The 17,409-nt window shown below is 40.9% G+C and overlaps 2 protein-coding genes across 4 annotated transcripts in view; one reads left to right on the top strand and one right to left on the bottom strand.

Moving 5' to 3' along the window:
• MAN2B2 (mannosidase alpha class 2B member 2) overlaps positions 1 to 7,024 on the bottom strand; it is a 29,435-nt gene extending 22,411 nt beyond the window's left edge. Inside the window, exons 1-3 of one of the 2 annotated variants that reach the window (XM_035547132.2) lie at positions 6,840 to 7,024; positions 4,038 to 4,184; positions 36 to 141 (exon numbers count right to left, since the gene is read on the bottom strand). In XM_035547132.2, the coding sequence (XP_035403025.1) occupies positions 36 to 141; positions 4,038 to 4,184; positions 6,840 to 6,956 (370 nt within the window). In that variant the 5' untranslated portion in view covers positions 6,957 to 7,024. The remainder of the gene's footprint in view (positions 1 to 35; positions 142 to 4,037; positions 4,185 to 6,839) is intronic. The other variant, XM_035547133.2, reaches the window with a different exon arrangement.
• A 2,954-nt stretch (positions 7,025 to 9,978) lies between these two features.
• PPP2R2C (protein phosphatase 2 regulatory subunit Bgamma) overlaps positions 9,979 to 17,409 on the top strand; it is a 188,638-nt gene continuing 181,207 nt past the window's right edge. The window contains exons 1-2 of one of the 2 annotated variants that reach the window (XM_035547184.2): positions 9,979 to 10,134; positions 10,426 to 10,509. In XM_035547184.2, coding sequence (XP_035403077.1) covers positions 10,119 to 10,134; positions 10,426 to 10,509 — 100 coding nt within the window. In that variant the 5' untranslated portion in view covers positions 9,979 to 10,118. Of the gene's footprint in view, positions 10,135 to 10,425; positions 10,510 to 17,409 lie in introns of those variants that run through there. The other variant, XM_035547190.2, reaches the window with a different exon arrangement.

Raw genomic sequence — 17,409 nt, 5'->3', positions numbered from 1 at the left:
AACGGAAAACAAAAGCTAAATGCAAATACACATACCTGTCAACTGTAAAATCTGATCATCAATTAATGTCACAGCTTCATCGTGCATCACTTGCCCTCCAATGACAAATTCCAGTTGTCCCTCCTGAAGCAACTGATGGACCTATGGTATTGAAATTAAGACACAGGACATAAACGTCATTTCAGTCTTATCCAAAAAGGCTGCAAACTCATTTCAGACCGCAGCGTATTACCCAGACACAACACTTGTCAAGAAGGCATCCAGGACAAAAGTGGGATAACGGGCTGTCTGTACTGAGTGCTATCAAAAAGAGAGGGGCAGGGTGATGGGAGGGGAAGCAAGCAAATATGCTGCACAGTGCACCGATTTCCCCAGCTTACACTGAAACCAGGTAGTAGGCACGGAAGATGTACTGCCATATAGACACTGACCTGGTACTCCTCCGCAGAGATTTTGATCGTGATGAGGTACTCCTCATCATGATTTATGCTATCTAAGCATCACTCTTGTCCCCACACACTTGCAGCAGCCTAGAATCCTGCCTCAAGGCAGCTAGAGCTGGAGGATTAAAAAAAGATACTCTTGCTTCTCCCAAAGTCTTCCTCTTGCCGCATCCCGGCTTTGAAACAGCATTAGGAAGCTGGATGAGTGAGCCATGTGCAACTCCGTGCAAGCAGCGATGGCCAGGCTCCTGGGGCTTCCTCTAGTCCCCGAGCTCAGTAACAGATTGGAGATCAAACGGGGTGGGATCCAGGAGGAAGGCAGGGCGCTGTGGCTATGCTCACATCTCTTCAATACTGTAAGCATCGACCTTGCCTTCAGAGGTTGGATGTAAGAGTACAATCAAGGTTATTTCAAATAACTCTGAACTACAAACACTAGTTTAAAACAAACAAACAAGAAAAAAAAACCACCAAAAAACAAACAAAAAGACCAACCAAAAAAAAACCACACCAACCAACTGGAAAAAAAAAATCCACTGAAGGATGGCAACTCTTCCTAGAAAATAATAAAATAAGGGGAACGTTTCCAGATTTTTTTTCTTGAGAAAGCTTCTCTCCCTAAGCTTTATTAAGAAATAGATATTTCACATGTAGTGGGTTGGCCCATATGATTAAACATGCTGCTGACCTTCTTTACTGTTCTTTTTCCAAGTTTAAAGCCTGTCAATACATTATGACCTGTACAAGATTTTACTTAACTTCAACCACTAGAAACAGCAAGTATGCCACTAAGCGCAGCTTTTGGCAAACTTGCTGGATGTGGGTGTGTAGGGAGGGGTAATAATCTGTGCCCCTTTCTGAAAGTCTTAGAGGGGCTTCTGCTTTTGTCATAGTTACTTTGCTACCTAAAACTTCAAAGATACATACCTCAAACTGTATGTTTATAGTATACATAATATATAGTATATACATAATATATAGTATATATTTTTAGTGTATAGTCTAAATACATATTTTATTCTTCACCATTGTTTTTTTTTTATTATTATTTTTTATTTTTAAATCTGTCATGCAGGATGCTAGTTCCAGACCTATTATGCTCATTTCCCCAGGAACCTTCAGTGAATGCCCCTGTGTCTGCTCAGATATGATGCCAGATTGTCAATTTTGATTATAATCATTTCTCTCATTCACAATGTTGTGAAAATGCTTCAGGGCTCAGCATTCATAAATTAGTTCCAGCCGACTGTGGTGACTGATTAGCATGCTGGGAGACCAGATAACTGATATCTGGTGTCAGCATAGAACTGGTCCTGACCTACATGAAAAGCATCTGTAGCTATTATTCCCCATTTGGATGGATGTCCAAAAAAGATACCTTTGAACCAGACTTTAGGCCATGGAAACTTTATTTAAGTTTCATGGAATCATAGGGAGGTTGAATTATTATTATTTTGTTTAGTATTTTCAAATAATTTAAATTATATCCAACCCCAGAAAACAGAAAAATCTGTAATTACATGCCCTTGCACTGACCTGAGCTGGAAAAAGGCAATGGGAACCTAGGAAAGAGACACAACAGTTCTACAAGCAGCAGGCTGTTACAGCAGTAGAACATATCCATGAACCCTGGGACAACCGGTACTACCCTTACATCAACCCATTCGTACATCCCAGCTACAAGTGGCTACATATCTTCTCTCCCCACTAGTTAAAGCACCCACACATCATGTGGGAACAACATGCATGGAGAACTAAGAGGTTCTCATCTGGCTGCGTACTGCCGCAGCCCCTTTCACTCCTACGTATGCTCTTGTCTGAATTGTAAAACCAGCTTCAGTGCTCAGGCTGTGGTTTTTACTAATTTTTAATGCTGATATTACTAATCCAAAGCAGATTTTCCAAAAGAAACTAGAATTAAATCCTGTATTTCAAGTAAAGTACTACATCAAAACCTGTGGGCTGTACCACAGAAAATAGTTAGTGCTAGAGTTCAAGTGGAAAAAGCAGGACAATAACCACAGTGACCTAACTTCAAGGCCCAATATTTGCAACTTGCTAATGTGAAAATCACGTCGCTTATCAACGAGCATCATAGCTTCTTGAGATTCAATGTCTGACAAACAGGTTTCACAGAAATTTGTTTTTAATCATTTTAATCTTCTGAGAAGCTATTATAAAAGTAATAGAGAACTGACTAAAATGCAGAAGAGGCACAGGAATATAGACAAGAAAATTAAGGGCTGAATCCTCATTACTAGTTTTGTGCTGCTGAGGTCAAACATGATAAACATTTACTCTTTTGGATACCACAGAATAGGAACTACAGGGAATTATAGGTCTTTTCCTTATAGCTTGGCTTACTGCCACACAACATCCTTCAAATAAGAACAACTTCCATTAGAAAGAATATTTTCCTGTCCTGCACAAAGCAGTTCCTATGCTATTTTCTTTAATTTCCCCACCCTGGATTTACAATGCAATTTTCTAATTAAGAATAGACAAGGGATCTGTCTTGCATGGGGCAGGTACGGGCAAAGAACTGCCACCACAGCAAAACCTATTTACAAAGGTCAGCTGCACACAGGTTGCAAGCTATTATTTAAATACAAAACATTACAGAAAACTCAGAATTTATTGAAGGACTAGGTTTAAACAAAAACCAGACAGGAGGTGACTTTTTCATATGACACTTTACACATCTAGCACTTTCATAGAACCACAGACCTGAGTTGAAAGGCACCCAGAAGGATCATTGAGTCCAACTCCTGGCTCTGCACAAGACCAGCCAAAAATCAAACCAGATGTCTTTAAACCAAATAAAATTTAACATACTACAAGTAATATGTTGTTGTTGCCTGGAGTTCAGCAAAAGTACCTACGGGGGGCTGCACATGAGTACCCACTAGTGTTAGGATCCGAAGTTTAAACGTCACACATTGCAACGGGCTGCCAGCCCAGTCTTTGATTTTAGCATGATTCTTTCCTCTGTCATGAAACAAGAAATAACAAACAAAATTTCCCAATGTCTTTATTAGGAAAAAAAAATAATTCTTGAGTTAAAACTCTTAAGACTGAAAGGGATCACAGTTCATAAATAAGCAAACCCAAGAAACAGCTATTGCTGTTGAATCCTACATTTTTCTTTTTGCAGCACTAACCTTGTTTAGAAACAGCAGGTTTTTCTGAGCAACACTTAACTGGAAAGAAAGAAGTTCCTTCCTGTGATCAGCGTTACCAGTTTGTAAGCTTCAGATGTTTGATGGATATTGGTGCAGCCTCTTTCAGAATCACCCAGATCTTATGCTAGCATGCCCCCAAATAAAAAAAGTCACTGATGAAACAAGAATTGCAAAGTGTAAAGAGTCTTAGTGCAAAGGTTGCTACCTCCTACCACTCTGATCTATAGCTGGGGTTTTAACCTCTTGTAACTGCCTTTAGAGGTAAGGTCCTTTCATAAGAAGCGCTAGATTCCAGACAGATTGCACAAGATGTGGGTAAAAAGCAAATGCTGGCATACTTTGCCCCCTCCTTGCCCTCTGAAAAAAGCATGGATTCCTTGTTAGCAGTACATTTGGCTCTAGTACAACTTACCTGCTGCTTGTGCTTATCTGTGGCTACCGCATCCCACCAGAGTCGAAAGAATTCCTGCTCCACAGCAATAAATTTGCGTTGCTTTCCTTTCGTTAGCTCTTCTACAACAGAGGTGTAGACATTTGCTGCGTAAGCATGCATACTCTCCTGCAAAATAACGTAGAAAAGAAACTGCATTTTGGAAAGAGGTGCTTGGCCTATATTAAGGGGGCTGTTTTGAACACTCATGGGGCTTGAGATGAAAAGAGATGAAAATGTCAAGTTTGTTGCAAACTTCTTTTGTACTCTCAGAAAGGCCGAGTTCTCCCTGGTTATAAACACCCTGTGTGCCTTTGGTTCCAAAAACTATTCTCTGATGGAGGACCTGACCAGATCATGCTGTAGCTTCCCCCAAGACCAGCAGACATCAATAAAAGCTTTCTTTTTGATCTACTGGGAACAGCTCACCCTGTCCCTCACTGCTTACCTTCCATCATCAGTACCAGGCATGGTAAGTCTTTCCACCAATGTAGCTGGAAAGAAATCCACACGCCTACTTTACCCTTCCATTTCTGCTCTTCTGCTGGTGTCCTGAATTATCAGAATTGTTTTTGCTGTGTGAGTATGACTGTGCTGTGGGTGTGTGTTGCTGGTATAATACAGTTATACATAAACTGTAAATTATTCTACTATGACCCTAGAAGTTTTAGTCAGGAAAAATAACTCCATCCTGCTTGATGATTTAGAACAGAGGCAAAGGACTCGGAACAAATCTGACTGTTGACGTAGAATCATCCAGTGTGAGAATCAGAGCACCTACTCCATGTGTCTCCTGTTCCTAAAGCAACTTTGATTCCAGAAGGCCTATGGATTTTATTGGAATGCAAATATGGGAGCTATACTCATCAAATTGTCAAATAATCAAATAAGGGGGTTGGACACGATGATCTCTTGAGGTCCCTTCCAACGCCTACAATTCTGTGATTCTGTGATCTATCACGCAGTTATATCGTATCATATGGTATCAAAGAAACAACACCATATTAGTTTAAAGTTGTGCAAATGGTAATATTTTGGATACACTTATCCTTGCCAGAAAAACTTTTGCTTGGCCATATGCAGTGATTCACCCCTTACTTAACATCAAAGTGATATACAACACCTAAAAGCAACAGCAGAGATACTAGAATTTCATGGAGTGCTTGTATTTTCTTGCAACAGTTTCCATGTGTATCTATAATAGCATAGTTAATTTAACATCAACAATATTGTTTTTCTACTTAAAGGTAATGATACATGCTTAAAAAATAAGCACCACAACACAAACATGCACCTGAAAGTGATTAACAGATCCCTCATCCAACTACAACTACTGGGCATGATATATAAAATATGAATCCATAATTTTAATTTGGGCAATTTTCCTGTAAGAAAGAAAAGCACGCTCTGAAATAAGAGCAGGATGATGTGATCCAAATCAGAAACTAACTTTTCCTATCCCCTTGCTTTCCACAACTGAAATCCAGCTATCTTTGCTAACTGTCGCTAGAAAAGCAAAAATTTTTGAGTGTAGGAGGAATGGCTTAAAATATTTCAGAGCTTATCTAAATAATTGCTTGTTCAATGACTTTTCAATCATTTCTGCAGGACTTTTTATAATCAAAATTATGATTAGACACTCATTGTTACACAATGTGAAATTTTAACTAAGGGAATAGCCTTCAAGTTTTACTATTACTCAATAGTGACACGCTCAAATGCCTGCTAAGCTTTCATTTGTCTCACAAATGGCTGCAAACAATGTAACCTAAAATCCAAGTATATTTACAAGGATTACAACATCGTGCTCAATTTTAATTCTGAATAGGTCAGTGGAGTATGCTATATTTTGAGAGTTGATGAAGGACTCCTGAAATGTGATACACTAGTAAAATATTCAGTGTGGTAACCTATTGAAAATATTTTCTTGATGTATTTTGGAGATTAAAACAAGCCAATCTGCATCATAACACAAACTTAAACTATACCAGAACACCTGCAAAGTTGATAAAGCCCAGTGGTCTGGGTTGGAATTGAAAATTATTGTTCTCACAACCTAGGCTACTTGCAAGCAACAGTAAAAATTTTCTTGGTAAGACATTATTTTTTTTAATTATAGTTATTTTTAAGCATGCGATGTCCTATCACTCTAGCAAGTAAAGTATCCACAGCATCTTCTGCATCATCTAAAGAAATTCATTGTAATTAAATAAAAAAGGATGCAGGATTTAGACTAACAAATACAAAAGGGTATTAATGCCTCACCTGATTTATTTTTGCTCTGCAACTCACTCACTGAGCAAAAATTTTACTGCCACACTTCCGTGGCCCTAGGCACCGACTCTGCCTTGGCCAGTAGGGTGTCTCTGAGGACTGAGAATTTCCTTCAGTTTTTGGCTCAGTAACAGGGCACCCTGAAAGCCCAAGAAAGCCTGCCAAGCAGCTAAAGCACCCTTGGAAAGCTAGAAGGTTCTCCTTTTTAAAAACAACACCAAAACACACCGCGAGCATCCCACTGAACGCCGGCAGCAGGAAACCCCAAGCGACGCGCCGAGCCCCTATGCCAACTCTGCCTTCCCCCGCCAAGGTGATCCCACAAAACCGGGCGACCAGCCGCACTGCGGGACAGACCGGGGGGGTTGTCCTCTCAGCGATTTACGCCCTTTTTTTTTTTTTTTTTTTTTTTTTTTTTAACCCGGCACCGAGCCGAGGAACAGTAGGGAGGCTCAGCCCCGCCACCCCCCACTCCCCGGCCTGCCTCCCTCCCTCCTCAGCGGGCCCCACCTGCACCGTGTAAACCCAGCCGACGTCCATGTGGCTGTGGGCGACCACGAAGGCCCGCAGCTGCCCGCGGCCAGCAGCCGGCAGGATGAGGCTGAAGAGCAGCAGCAGGGGCCCCATGGCGACTCCACAGCCGGCCAGGGCCGGGGCCGAAGCCGGGGCTTTCCCCGTCGCGTCCCGCCCCCGGCTCCGGCACCGCCTCCCGGCCGGGCCGCCACCATCTTGAGGGAACGGGAGCGGCGGGCCTGCTCGCCCGAAGGCGCTGCTTTTTTTTTTCCCCTTTAAAGCACTTTTTGGTTAAATCGGAGGATATGGGGAGGGGAATTGGCCCCAGGGGGTGGCTGGCAGCCCCGAGGTGCTGCTGATACGTGGGGTTCCTGCAGCAGGGTGCAGGACCCCATGAAAACAGCGGCCCCCGGGAGGTAGCTGTTAGCGCTGCCCCTGGAGCTGTTTTATTTTTATTTTTATTTTTATTTTTAACTTTTTCTTTCTATAAAACCATATTGTTCAGAGAGGTGTTCTGTTCTGCATCCTTGCTGACTAGAAATCCTGGTGATTTCTCTTTGTTGAAATTCTATTTTGAATGGAATTCTTTATTTCTGGGCCTGGTACTGCAATACGGATTATTGTCTTTGCGTTTTGAAGTTGTAGCAAGATTAAGTTTTATTTTATAAGGTTGACCTTCTGATCCCATTTAAATTGGATTTCTCACTTGCTTTCTTACCATTAGTGAGTGCTGGCTGCTGTGCTGAAAACTGAAACAGCCATACTCCTAGGTCTGCTGATAGCCCTTGTGAAAAGGGAAAAAGTCCATAATTTAAAAAATGTTATATAGGTAAGGCAGCCCAGTCTCCCTAGAAATTTGGTCTGCAGTTGTACCTGTTTCTGTCCAATACATCGCTATGATATTAAAAGCCCAAATAGTTCTTTCGCTGATTCATTCTTTAAAATGAACATTAGTCTAATTTGGCTACCCTGCTTAAATTGTAGTTTGAGTAAAGTACGAGCTTCTAACAATGTTACAATCCTGAAATGATAAAAAGTATCATACCAAACTCATTTCCAACAATTCGAAAGTAAAGGAAGTCAGATGAAAGTGGTATCTGCTCTCACCTTCAAGTTTGTCTGTTGATTTAGAATTAGTAGTTTAACTAGATTTAGTTCAAGCAGTCACATCACTATTTGTGATGAAACCATCACAAATAGTTTTACAGTATCCCTCTACAGACTTGCACTGATAAATTCATGCTGAACTTCCTAGCCCTTGGGTGCAAACTAACCCATCTCAATATTTAAGTTACCTGTAGAAACAGATCACACTCTAAGTAAGATCTGTATCTATCCTCCCATTTTAGGAAAAAAAAGAAATATATAATGTACTGCCTTACATACCAAACTGATTTTTTTTTTTTACGTATGAAGTGTGTAAATTTTTGAAGTCCAGAATGAAAAACAGTATGTAACTCTGTAATACTGAGCTGAAGAGCATAAAATCACTACATTTATAAAAATATGGCTAATATGAATGGATTATCCTACAGCGGTGCCCTTGTTTGCTTATTAATATGTGAGGCTATAATTTTCTCAAAAAAGAGGAGGCTTGTACTGGAATGTTAAGGTTAATTTTATTTAAGATAATACTTTGTGGAGAGCAATCAAGGTCTGTAGGTACTTTAATGAGAGAGTTAGTATCTGTAAGCAGCTGGATGAAGCTTTAATACAGCTCTATGATACTCTGTTTTTCCCCAAATCATCAGCTTAAACCTTTTCAGTTCCAAGAAAGCTAGCACACATCCAGCAAACATATGGCTTAGAGATAAATATATATACACAGTCTAAATGAAGTGATGTTCTTTTACCTCAGAAGGCATTACGGTCTTGTAATTTAGGTGAAGTTCCCAGGAAAGCTTAAGCGTTGGCATTTTGCTCTGCTGTTAAAGTAGCTGAGAATGTTTGCAGACCGTTACTCCCATTTTAAACCTATTTCCATCAGAACATGTAATTGTCCTCCTTACTCTTTCCACAGGCCACAGTATTACACTGTCTTGTACAGAGTAGAGAAGAACATACCTGTTTGAATAGAATACTTACATTAGTAAAAATCAAATCAAACTACCTACAGCTTATGAAAGTGCATACAAATCTAAAGGTATCAGGAGGGTCTTCACATGCTACAAAAAGGAATGAATGTTGGCGTATCACTTAGAATTTGTACCAAAGATAATGGAGGATCCAGTGTAATTGGGTCACGACAGCTGCCTACATTGATATTTTGTTCTCTTGTGCTCCTAATCTCTTACCATGCCTTGATTATAGTCTTCCTGTACTATTTCTTAAGCTTTTCTCATTTGCCCATACAAAGTGTGTTTGCTTTCTTTGACATGAGCTATGGTATATGTGGGCCTCTGACAATGTCGCCTCAAAAAGACAGATGTAGGCACAATGCTGCCAGCTGTAAGCTAAAAAGTCACAATCTTTGTGTTAAATAAAATGCCAAGAAAGCCACCTGGTGTACAGAACAATTAACATACCTTTAGATTTCCCTCCTATGGTGTTTTTGGGGTGGATGTCTGTAAGAATAAAGGCGTTTATAAAGTATGCTTGCTATAACTGACTGTTTCAGCACTTTAAAATTTTCTGCTCCCCTAATAATTTTCCAGTGGAGGCAAGTGTCACTCCACAGAGCACTTTGGTTTACTTGATAAAAGGTTTGCTTTCTTAGTTACCTTTCATGCATGCTGTGAAGACAGCTTGCGGATTCACAGTCTGGAAGACGAGAAACGCTCTCTAGCCTCGCAATGATTTTAGCGTACGTAAAACCTGAGAAGCTAGCTGGCATGTGCAGCCTTCATCCCTAACAGGCTACACAGCCCAAGGCAGGTAAGAAGTGAAGTGAAGTGTGGCACGGCGGGATGCCCTGAAGGGGAACTCGAGGACTGAAGTTGAAACGGGAGCACGGAGGAGGGATGAAGGCGGGCGGCAGCCTGGCAGCCGGCCGTGCTGAGGGGGGCTCCCCACAGGCCTGCCGGGCCCGCTGGCACCTGTTGGGGCCGCGGCGGGTCCTGGCGAGGCTGCGCCGCCTTCCCCCGGAGCTCCGGGCGGAGCCTTCCCTCCTGCCCGTCCTCCCTCCCCCGGCTCCCTCAGCGCCCCGAGGCAGCGCCGGCTGCCTGCGCCGCCCGCTCCGCTGGGAGGAGGAGGAGGCGCCCCGAGCTAGCTACCGGCGCTGGGAGCAAAGCAAAATAACAGTTCAGAGCACTGGGCACCTTCCGCAGGGCGGCACACATGTCCCAAAAGCAGGGTATTTCGTTAACGCTCTCCCTCCTCCCGCCTCGCTGTAGCCCCCTCTCATCCCTCTGTTCCGTTCGCTGCCCTCTCCATCTCTCGTTGCCCTCCTCCCCACTGCTGCGGCTCGTCCTCTCTCCTCCACCCCACTGCCTCTTGACCCATCCTCAGCCCTCTCTCCTCCACCCCACTGCCTGTTGTCCCTTCCTCAGTCCTCTCCCCATGGCCCCATCCCCTCTTCCCTCTCCCTGTGGGTGCTGGGTACCCCAGACTGACCATGCCTTTGATCCTCCTCCTTCTCTTCCAGTTGGCGGCCCCCCAGGCGACAACAGCACGGTTGACTGGTGCCTCTACCAGCTCAATGGAGCGGCCGAGTTTGAGGTCTCCGAAGGTGAGTGTGGGGTGCTGCGGCTCGACCCCGTGGCCACCACCATGTCCCACCACCCATGGGTGGCTGGCAGGCTCGAGGCTGGCGGTGGCACAACATGGCGGCCCACGGGGATGGCTTTGGGTGGTGGAGGTGCTGCCAGAGCAGGAGGGGATCGCAGTGGGGCCGCTGGAGGTTTGCGTGCCCCACCTCGTGTAAGCGTCCATGCTGGTTGTCTTCTGCTGGGAGATGTTGGGGTTTGTCGCTCATGGCCTAGGTGGCAACAGTCTTCTTGGCCTTGACGTTGGTGGCTATTGGTGCGAGTGAGGCTGTGTAGTACACGTGGAAAGTTTTCTTGCCTTCTTTTTGTTTTCTTGACTTTGAAGAGGTAACCTGGAAAGTTTTCTTTTTGAATATTCTGTGGAAACAGAAGGAGCAGCCTTTGGGTGCCAGGGCAAAAAACCCTCCCTTCTGGCTCTGAACCATGTATGGTTTTGAATACGCACAGTGTGCTTCAAACTTAAGTGTCAACCTGTATTTTCTAGTATGTCCTATATGCAGTGTTGCAAATGTCAGAGAGCATATTTCAGCGTCTCCACAGGTTTTGTTTCCAGTGAGTTAAGTGGAGCTAGGACCTTGTCTCAAAGTTTTTTTGTCTGTTGTTACCATGCGCTTCTGAGGGGAGTGCCTTACTGTTTGAAAGGGTGTAAATGCATTACAAGTTCAAGCTAGACTTAAAAACTTCCCAGCAGGGAGGAAAGTGAAATGCTGTAATAGTTTGGGGTCAGGTTAGGAAAAGCTTTCCAGTGATGAAACACTGGAATAGGTGGGGTGGGTAGACAATGAAATCTCACTCACTTGAGTTATTTAAAGTCTGTTTCACAAACATTGGTTGAGGTGATAAAGTTGCAGATCTTGCTGTTGGGCTGGTAGATAGACTAATGGTTTGAGGTCATCTTCAGCCGTGCTATCTGTGATTCTGTGGGATGCAAAGTTTTGGGTTATCTTGTGTTTTGCTATTTAGAGAAGTGATTTAAGCCCCAGTGTACTACTAATAAGCTACAGTTCTAACAAGGCTTTAGGCTATTTTTTTTTTCCCAAAAAGATTCAATGATGGTTTATATTTGAAGATATACTTAATGCTGTCTATAATTACACACACGTATACTAGAATATTTCTCAAAATATGTTGTGATTTGGTGGCTAGATTATTTTTTTTGTCTGAAACTGCATACCAAACCAGATGTGATGACGATAGGTGGGGGTGGAAATTACATCCGTGTGAGGGAGTGTAATGAGTGAGTGACAGCATTTCTCAGGCATCATAGAATGTTGAAAACAAGCTTTAGGTTGGCATTTAATTTTATTTAAAGATTTGAGTGAGTGGGATATGCTTCTTAACCTTACTCGTCTGGGTAAATATCAGTGTTTCGGCACTGCTTTGAGAGTATAATATTTTCTTCTAAACAGGTGTTGTATTCCTTTGATTTATTGGGCTGTTCTTTGCCACATGACAGAATCAACCACAATTTTTTAAATTGGTTTGCTAACCCTGACTTCAGTTTTCTTTAACACTGGCAATTTATGGATGCCAATTTACTCCATGACTTAAATGGAAATCTTAAATGCTTTCTCTTCCTTACTCAGCCAGGGAATATGTGAATTTCAGAGAACAAGAGACAGGCTGAAACACCGTAATTTGGTCACACAAACCATAGAATCAAAATCCTCTGCAGGTAGTAAACACCATTTATGTTAATAGGCTTATATATGGCATGCATTTTTCACTTCTTTTCCATTTTCCAGAATACGTTATCTACTAAGTGCCACTGATATCTAGGGACACATACAGCAATATAATTGGCACACTTTTTAGAAGTGAAAAACAACACATTTAACATATAAAAGGAAGTACCATGATAGGTGATTTGACCTCTTGCATGACAGTTTTGGATAAAGTTCAAACCTTTTATTTTCTTGAAATTTGCCTCTAAAATAGCTTAAATTACACAGAGGCAAAAAGAACCTTTAGCTTATAACTGATTGTTCTTAGGACTTTCAGTGCAGATTGCTCTATATTCTATATAAAATATATATAAATCTATATTAAATATAATTCAGTGTTTATCAAGATATATATCTGAATATATAACCACTTATATATTAATATTCCAAGTTAAGTGAGTCCTCTGGGCATGTCTTGCTGCTTTTGTTACTGAATGCGTGCAATGGCATTACAGGACTCTGTCAGTTAGACTCCAGAATTGTGCTCAGCAACATTTCTGTCTTGGACTAGGAAAGAAAATGATTCTTTTTTCAAAAATAGACGTTAGATGAAAAACATTCATTTACATAACAGAAATGCAAAATTGCATATTTCAAATGCAAGGAAAAATAGAGCATAGTAAGTAAAACATAACAATCAAAGCCAAGATATTCATGTTTGATTTAGTCTTGCTGCTTTGAAACAAAACCCTATTTCAAATATTGGTACTTCTATAATTAACATCTAAATGCAAAATATATTTTATTCATGCTAAAGATCTCAAAGCTCTTTGCTCACATTAAGTGCAGCCTCACAAAAGCTACATGAGGAGCAGTATTAGAGTATCCACCTACAGGCTAGCAAAATGAAATATTGAATTAAGGATGTGATTTATTTGGTAGGAGCTAAACTTACACTATCGAGCAGTTGGTACATTTAACTTCTGAAAAGCCAGATCTCGTGCTGTTTGCCCATACTGTCAAGTGGACTGATGGCAGGACTGCTTATTCCAGACCCTTCTCTTTGAATTACAATTCATACTAGCTTCTTGAGAACTTTGTGTAAATTAAAGAGTGTTTTAGGTATTCTGAGAGGTGAACTCCAAACTGTCAGTTTTTATACAAGTTGTAGATAGCATTGTATTTACTAATGACTATATGGCTAATGAAAAGATTGAGTCAAAATTCACATTTTTAGTTTTCAGTCTTAAAGATAACTCATCAGAGACTGGTAAGTTGAAATTGATTTGCAGTTTGAATTTTCTTTTAACCTGTTTTGTAAGTTTATGCTCTCAAGTGACTGAAAGCCACAACATTAGTGCCTTGTGAATCATGTGATATGAACTTTCCTGTTACTTGCCTTAGACCGTTCTACTGTTCTATTTTTCCTGAGTAATTTGGAGAGATGCATTGAGTAGATAACATGGATAAAACACTATTTTTATTGTAAAGATACATTTGAATAATGTACTCTTTGAAGGAGCTCAAAGCCTTGGGAAGTGATGAATTTGAATTTAATCATTGTTGGGTTTACATGCAATATTTTATTGCTTTCTGTAGTTTTCAATCATAGCCAATAAGTCTGGGTTTGGTTCAATATTGTCTTTTCCAGTATTCCATGAATTCCATGGAAGACAATGTAATTGCTCAGGCTTGCAATTGAAGTAATGTCCTTTCAAGTCATGTCTTCATTAGTCAGGTGCAATTAAACAGGAAGTCTCCATCTGTAGATGCTTTGGCCTTTCAGTCCTCTTTTGGCTGAACCAAACAACTGATTTTCCTTTGTTTCTTATAAATAGGCATGGTAGCAGCTCTTAACGGTTAGTCAACATTTCTTTTGAGGTATGATCCCCGAGAGAGGATGTATTTCTGTGAGACCTTAGTTGGTTGGACATACTTTGCAGTTCTGGGATCCCAGCTGTCCAAATTGGCATTGTACATATCTGAACCTTGCCTCTTCTGTGCCCCACAGTTCTGGGAGGGACCAGTGAGACCATCGTCTCACCCCAGATTATGTTTAGGATCCTGTTAGCTTGCACACTTTCTGAAAAGTGCTACCATCATACTTTGCTCTTGTTATGATGTTATAAGTGGCTGTGTAAGACCAGACCCAGCAGATGATTTTTTACAAGAAAATGTGGGTATTTGATCTGTTGCTGCAGCATCAGATGCTTAGCTTCAATATGCAAAGTTCCTCATTACGGACAAAGGGCTTGAAGTACATTGAGGCTCTGTTTATTCATATGATAGCTTTGCTGATAATGATACTTATCTACAGCAATAGCCCATTTTGTGGTATTTTCATTCATTGTTTTTGGAGTCTTTGTTTATATGTGACATGGGTTTTGTAATAGTCTTTCATTCAAACATTCTGTAGATTACTACACAAAATACTTATTGAATGACAATAAAATACTCAAATATACTTGTGTATACACTTGCTATAAAAAGGAAAAGTTGAATGGCTTACTTACACTTCTCACTTGCTGTTACCTAATTTTGTATTTTAAATAAGAATTGGTTTAATTTTTATGGAATAAATTAATGAAATACGGGAAGAAGATTGAATTGAACTGATTTATAAAATCTCTGTTTTCACAGTGTTTCTATTGGAACTTGATATGGGTCCTAGAGCATGTTTTCTATTAAGAGTTAACAACTCTTAGTAACAAACTTTCCTTCCAGTCTGCCCCATTTTAATATCTCCACTTACATACTGGGTCACATTTTCTATTTTCTGTTGATTTCCTCAGCTTTTGTTTCACTTTCTCTTTGTCCTTTTAACTCTTCTCTCTGCCAAGAGGGTTGTGGGGGGTCTCAGCCCATTGACTGTTGCGGAGTCTGGCAGAGGGGTCTCCCCTCTGTGTCACTGGAAGCCTGCCATTTGCAGCAGGTGCCCGCACAGCAAATCTTAGCTCTTTTCCCTCTGTCCCTCACTATTTCCAGGTCTCCAAGGCCTACCATTTTATATGATCCTTTCAATTCCATCCAAATAACTCCTGGCAATTTTGGTTTTATCTGTGGTTGAACGATCAGAATTTCCTTGGGTGTTTCAGTTGGCTGCATCCTCTATGATGCACTTGGTATACATATCATGAAAGATGAAGTCACGCTGTTGTGTGCCTGATTATGCAGGTATTAGCAAGTCAAACATGAAGCTTTCAAATTATCCAGCCCAGAACTTAACAGGGACATCCTTTATGCTCTCTCTTGCTCATGAAATACACAATAATTTAATTTATACGATGATTTTGTTATAAATAATAACACTGATGAAGGAAACTGATTTCAGTGGTGCCACATCTTTGCCATTTACACTAGTTTTTGTATTTGGTCAAACATTCAGCTTCAATAGTGATGAACAATTTGAAGGGTATAGGATTGCCTGTAGCTCCAGCTGGGATGCTGAAAAATAACCAGCTCTTCACCAAGCTTCCTCTAACAGTGGAAGTCAAGCTTCCTCTAACAGTTCAAGTCAGAAACCACTGGGCAATTTGTGTTGATCTTTATGAAGATGTCAAAGCTGAAAGAAATTAAAAAAAAATATATATAAATTGTTCCGTTTCAAGAATTGTAACCCAGAAGTTGCAAACGAAGTTCTACAAATATGAATCCAGAAGTCATATTGCAGGCCATATAGGTAGGAAAGTGAACTGTTCTTAATATTGTTATTTATAAGTTCTTTTTGTAAAATGCAGTGAAGTGCATTTTATCTAGTAACATGCTGAGAGCTTAAAATGAGAAATGAATTTCTTTTCTTCTGTGTGTTTGTGCTGTCTGATGAAAAAATGTCTTCAAGGATACCAAGCTATTCAGGGCGTTCAACCAGCTTTCTGTTGTACTGTGTGTTGAGGTTGGACCTTTCTGTCCCAGCATGTTTAAGCCTTTCTGTCCTCAGCTATGAACTCCTTATTCAAAATAAGGGGCAGCAGCTCGCATTTTCCTAATCCTCTGTGTGATCACTTGATGATACAGGACCGAAGCCAAAAAACGGCGAAAGGTATTGTTTCCAGGCTGAATTCTGCATCTTGACGTTTACGTTGGATTGCCATTGTTTGGTAAACCAGAAGAGGGAGCTACTTCATAAAGTTCCAGCCGTTTTGAACATAAAGTCTTAAACCCTCATGGATTATTATTATTATTATTATTTTTGGAAGACTGAATCCAGAGATTTCATGTGATGCCTTATTTTGTCACTCAGTTCATCGCTTGCTTATTTCTAAGGATTTTCTTATAGGCTTAGTCGTATGATTTCTTTCAGTTTTCAAGTATCAGTTCAGTGTTTGTCTTTAAATACTGCATTAGTATAAAGCTGTGAAACCTTTAGTTGATATAATGACTGCGGTCTCATCTATTTAACGTGCTGAGTCCTTTCTAAACATCGATTATCTGCCTAGTGTGCCGTGGATGTTTACCATGTTTACAGGTGTTTTCTGTAGCATGAAAGGGAGAACTTCGTGGTGGCTGACCTTCGTCTTTCTGCACTTGAGATGTAGGCAGCTCATGGGACATTGCACTTGGGTTTGGGCTTTGTTTTCTGTTTGAGGGGTGTTTCTTTGGTTTGTCCCAGTAAGCAGATGCAGACAGAATTTGAAAATGGCAATATGTAAATAAAATAGCAAAACTAATGCATGCTGTCCCTCAGTCTTGGTAGTTGGTGGTGGTGCTCTAGATTGCTACGTGCGATAATGATGACATAATTTGTCGAAGTTCTCGTACCTCCAGATTCATTGATGGGCATTTTCTGTTAAGAACTGATGCAGTGGTGGCACTTCATTTCTTCATTTCATTCTTAGAGTTCTGGGAAACAGGTGAGTCTCCTTCCACCTGATTTCTGTGTTCCCTCTGTTTTGTCCTTAAGAGCTATGGGAGATGCTCTCAGCATTATGAAACTCGTCTTTGCTCTTCATCGAGAAGAGTAAATGCAGCACTGTGCTTCTTGTGGGCAATCACCTTGATAAATTTCACGAGGGTTTTGGGGTGCCAATGGAGCCTTCTTTTTCTGGAGAGAAATACAAGCTGGTAAATGTCCTTGCAGTGCCACCGGAGGGTGAGAATGAAGCGTTTCTCTTGTTAGCGACATTGACTACTCCTGGATGTGGTAGTGTCCTGCTGTTGGCTGCCTTCAGGTTTCCTTTTAATAAAAAGAAATCTTGAAAT

This window comes from Cygnus atratus, chromosome 4, assembly GCF_013377495.2.
Source record: "Cygnus atratus isolate AKBS03 ecotype Queensland, Australia chromosome 4, CAtr_DNAZoo_HiC_assembly, whole genome shotgun sequence".
In the NCBI taxonomy this organism is placed as follows: Eukaryota; Metazoa; Chordata; class Aves; order Anseriformes; family Anatidae; genus Cygnus; species Cygnus atratus.
Note: the sequence above shows the minus strand (reverse complement) of the source record. Positions and strands in the feature narration are given on the sequence as shown.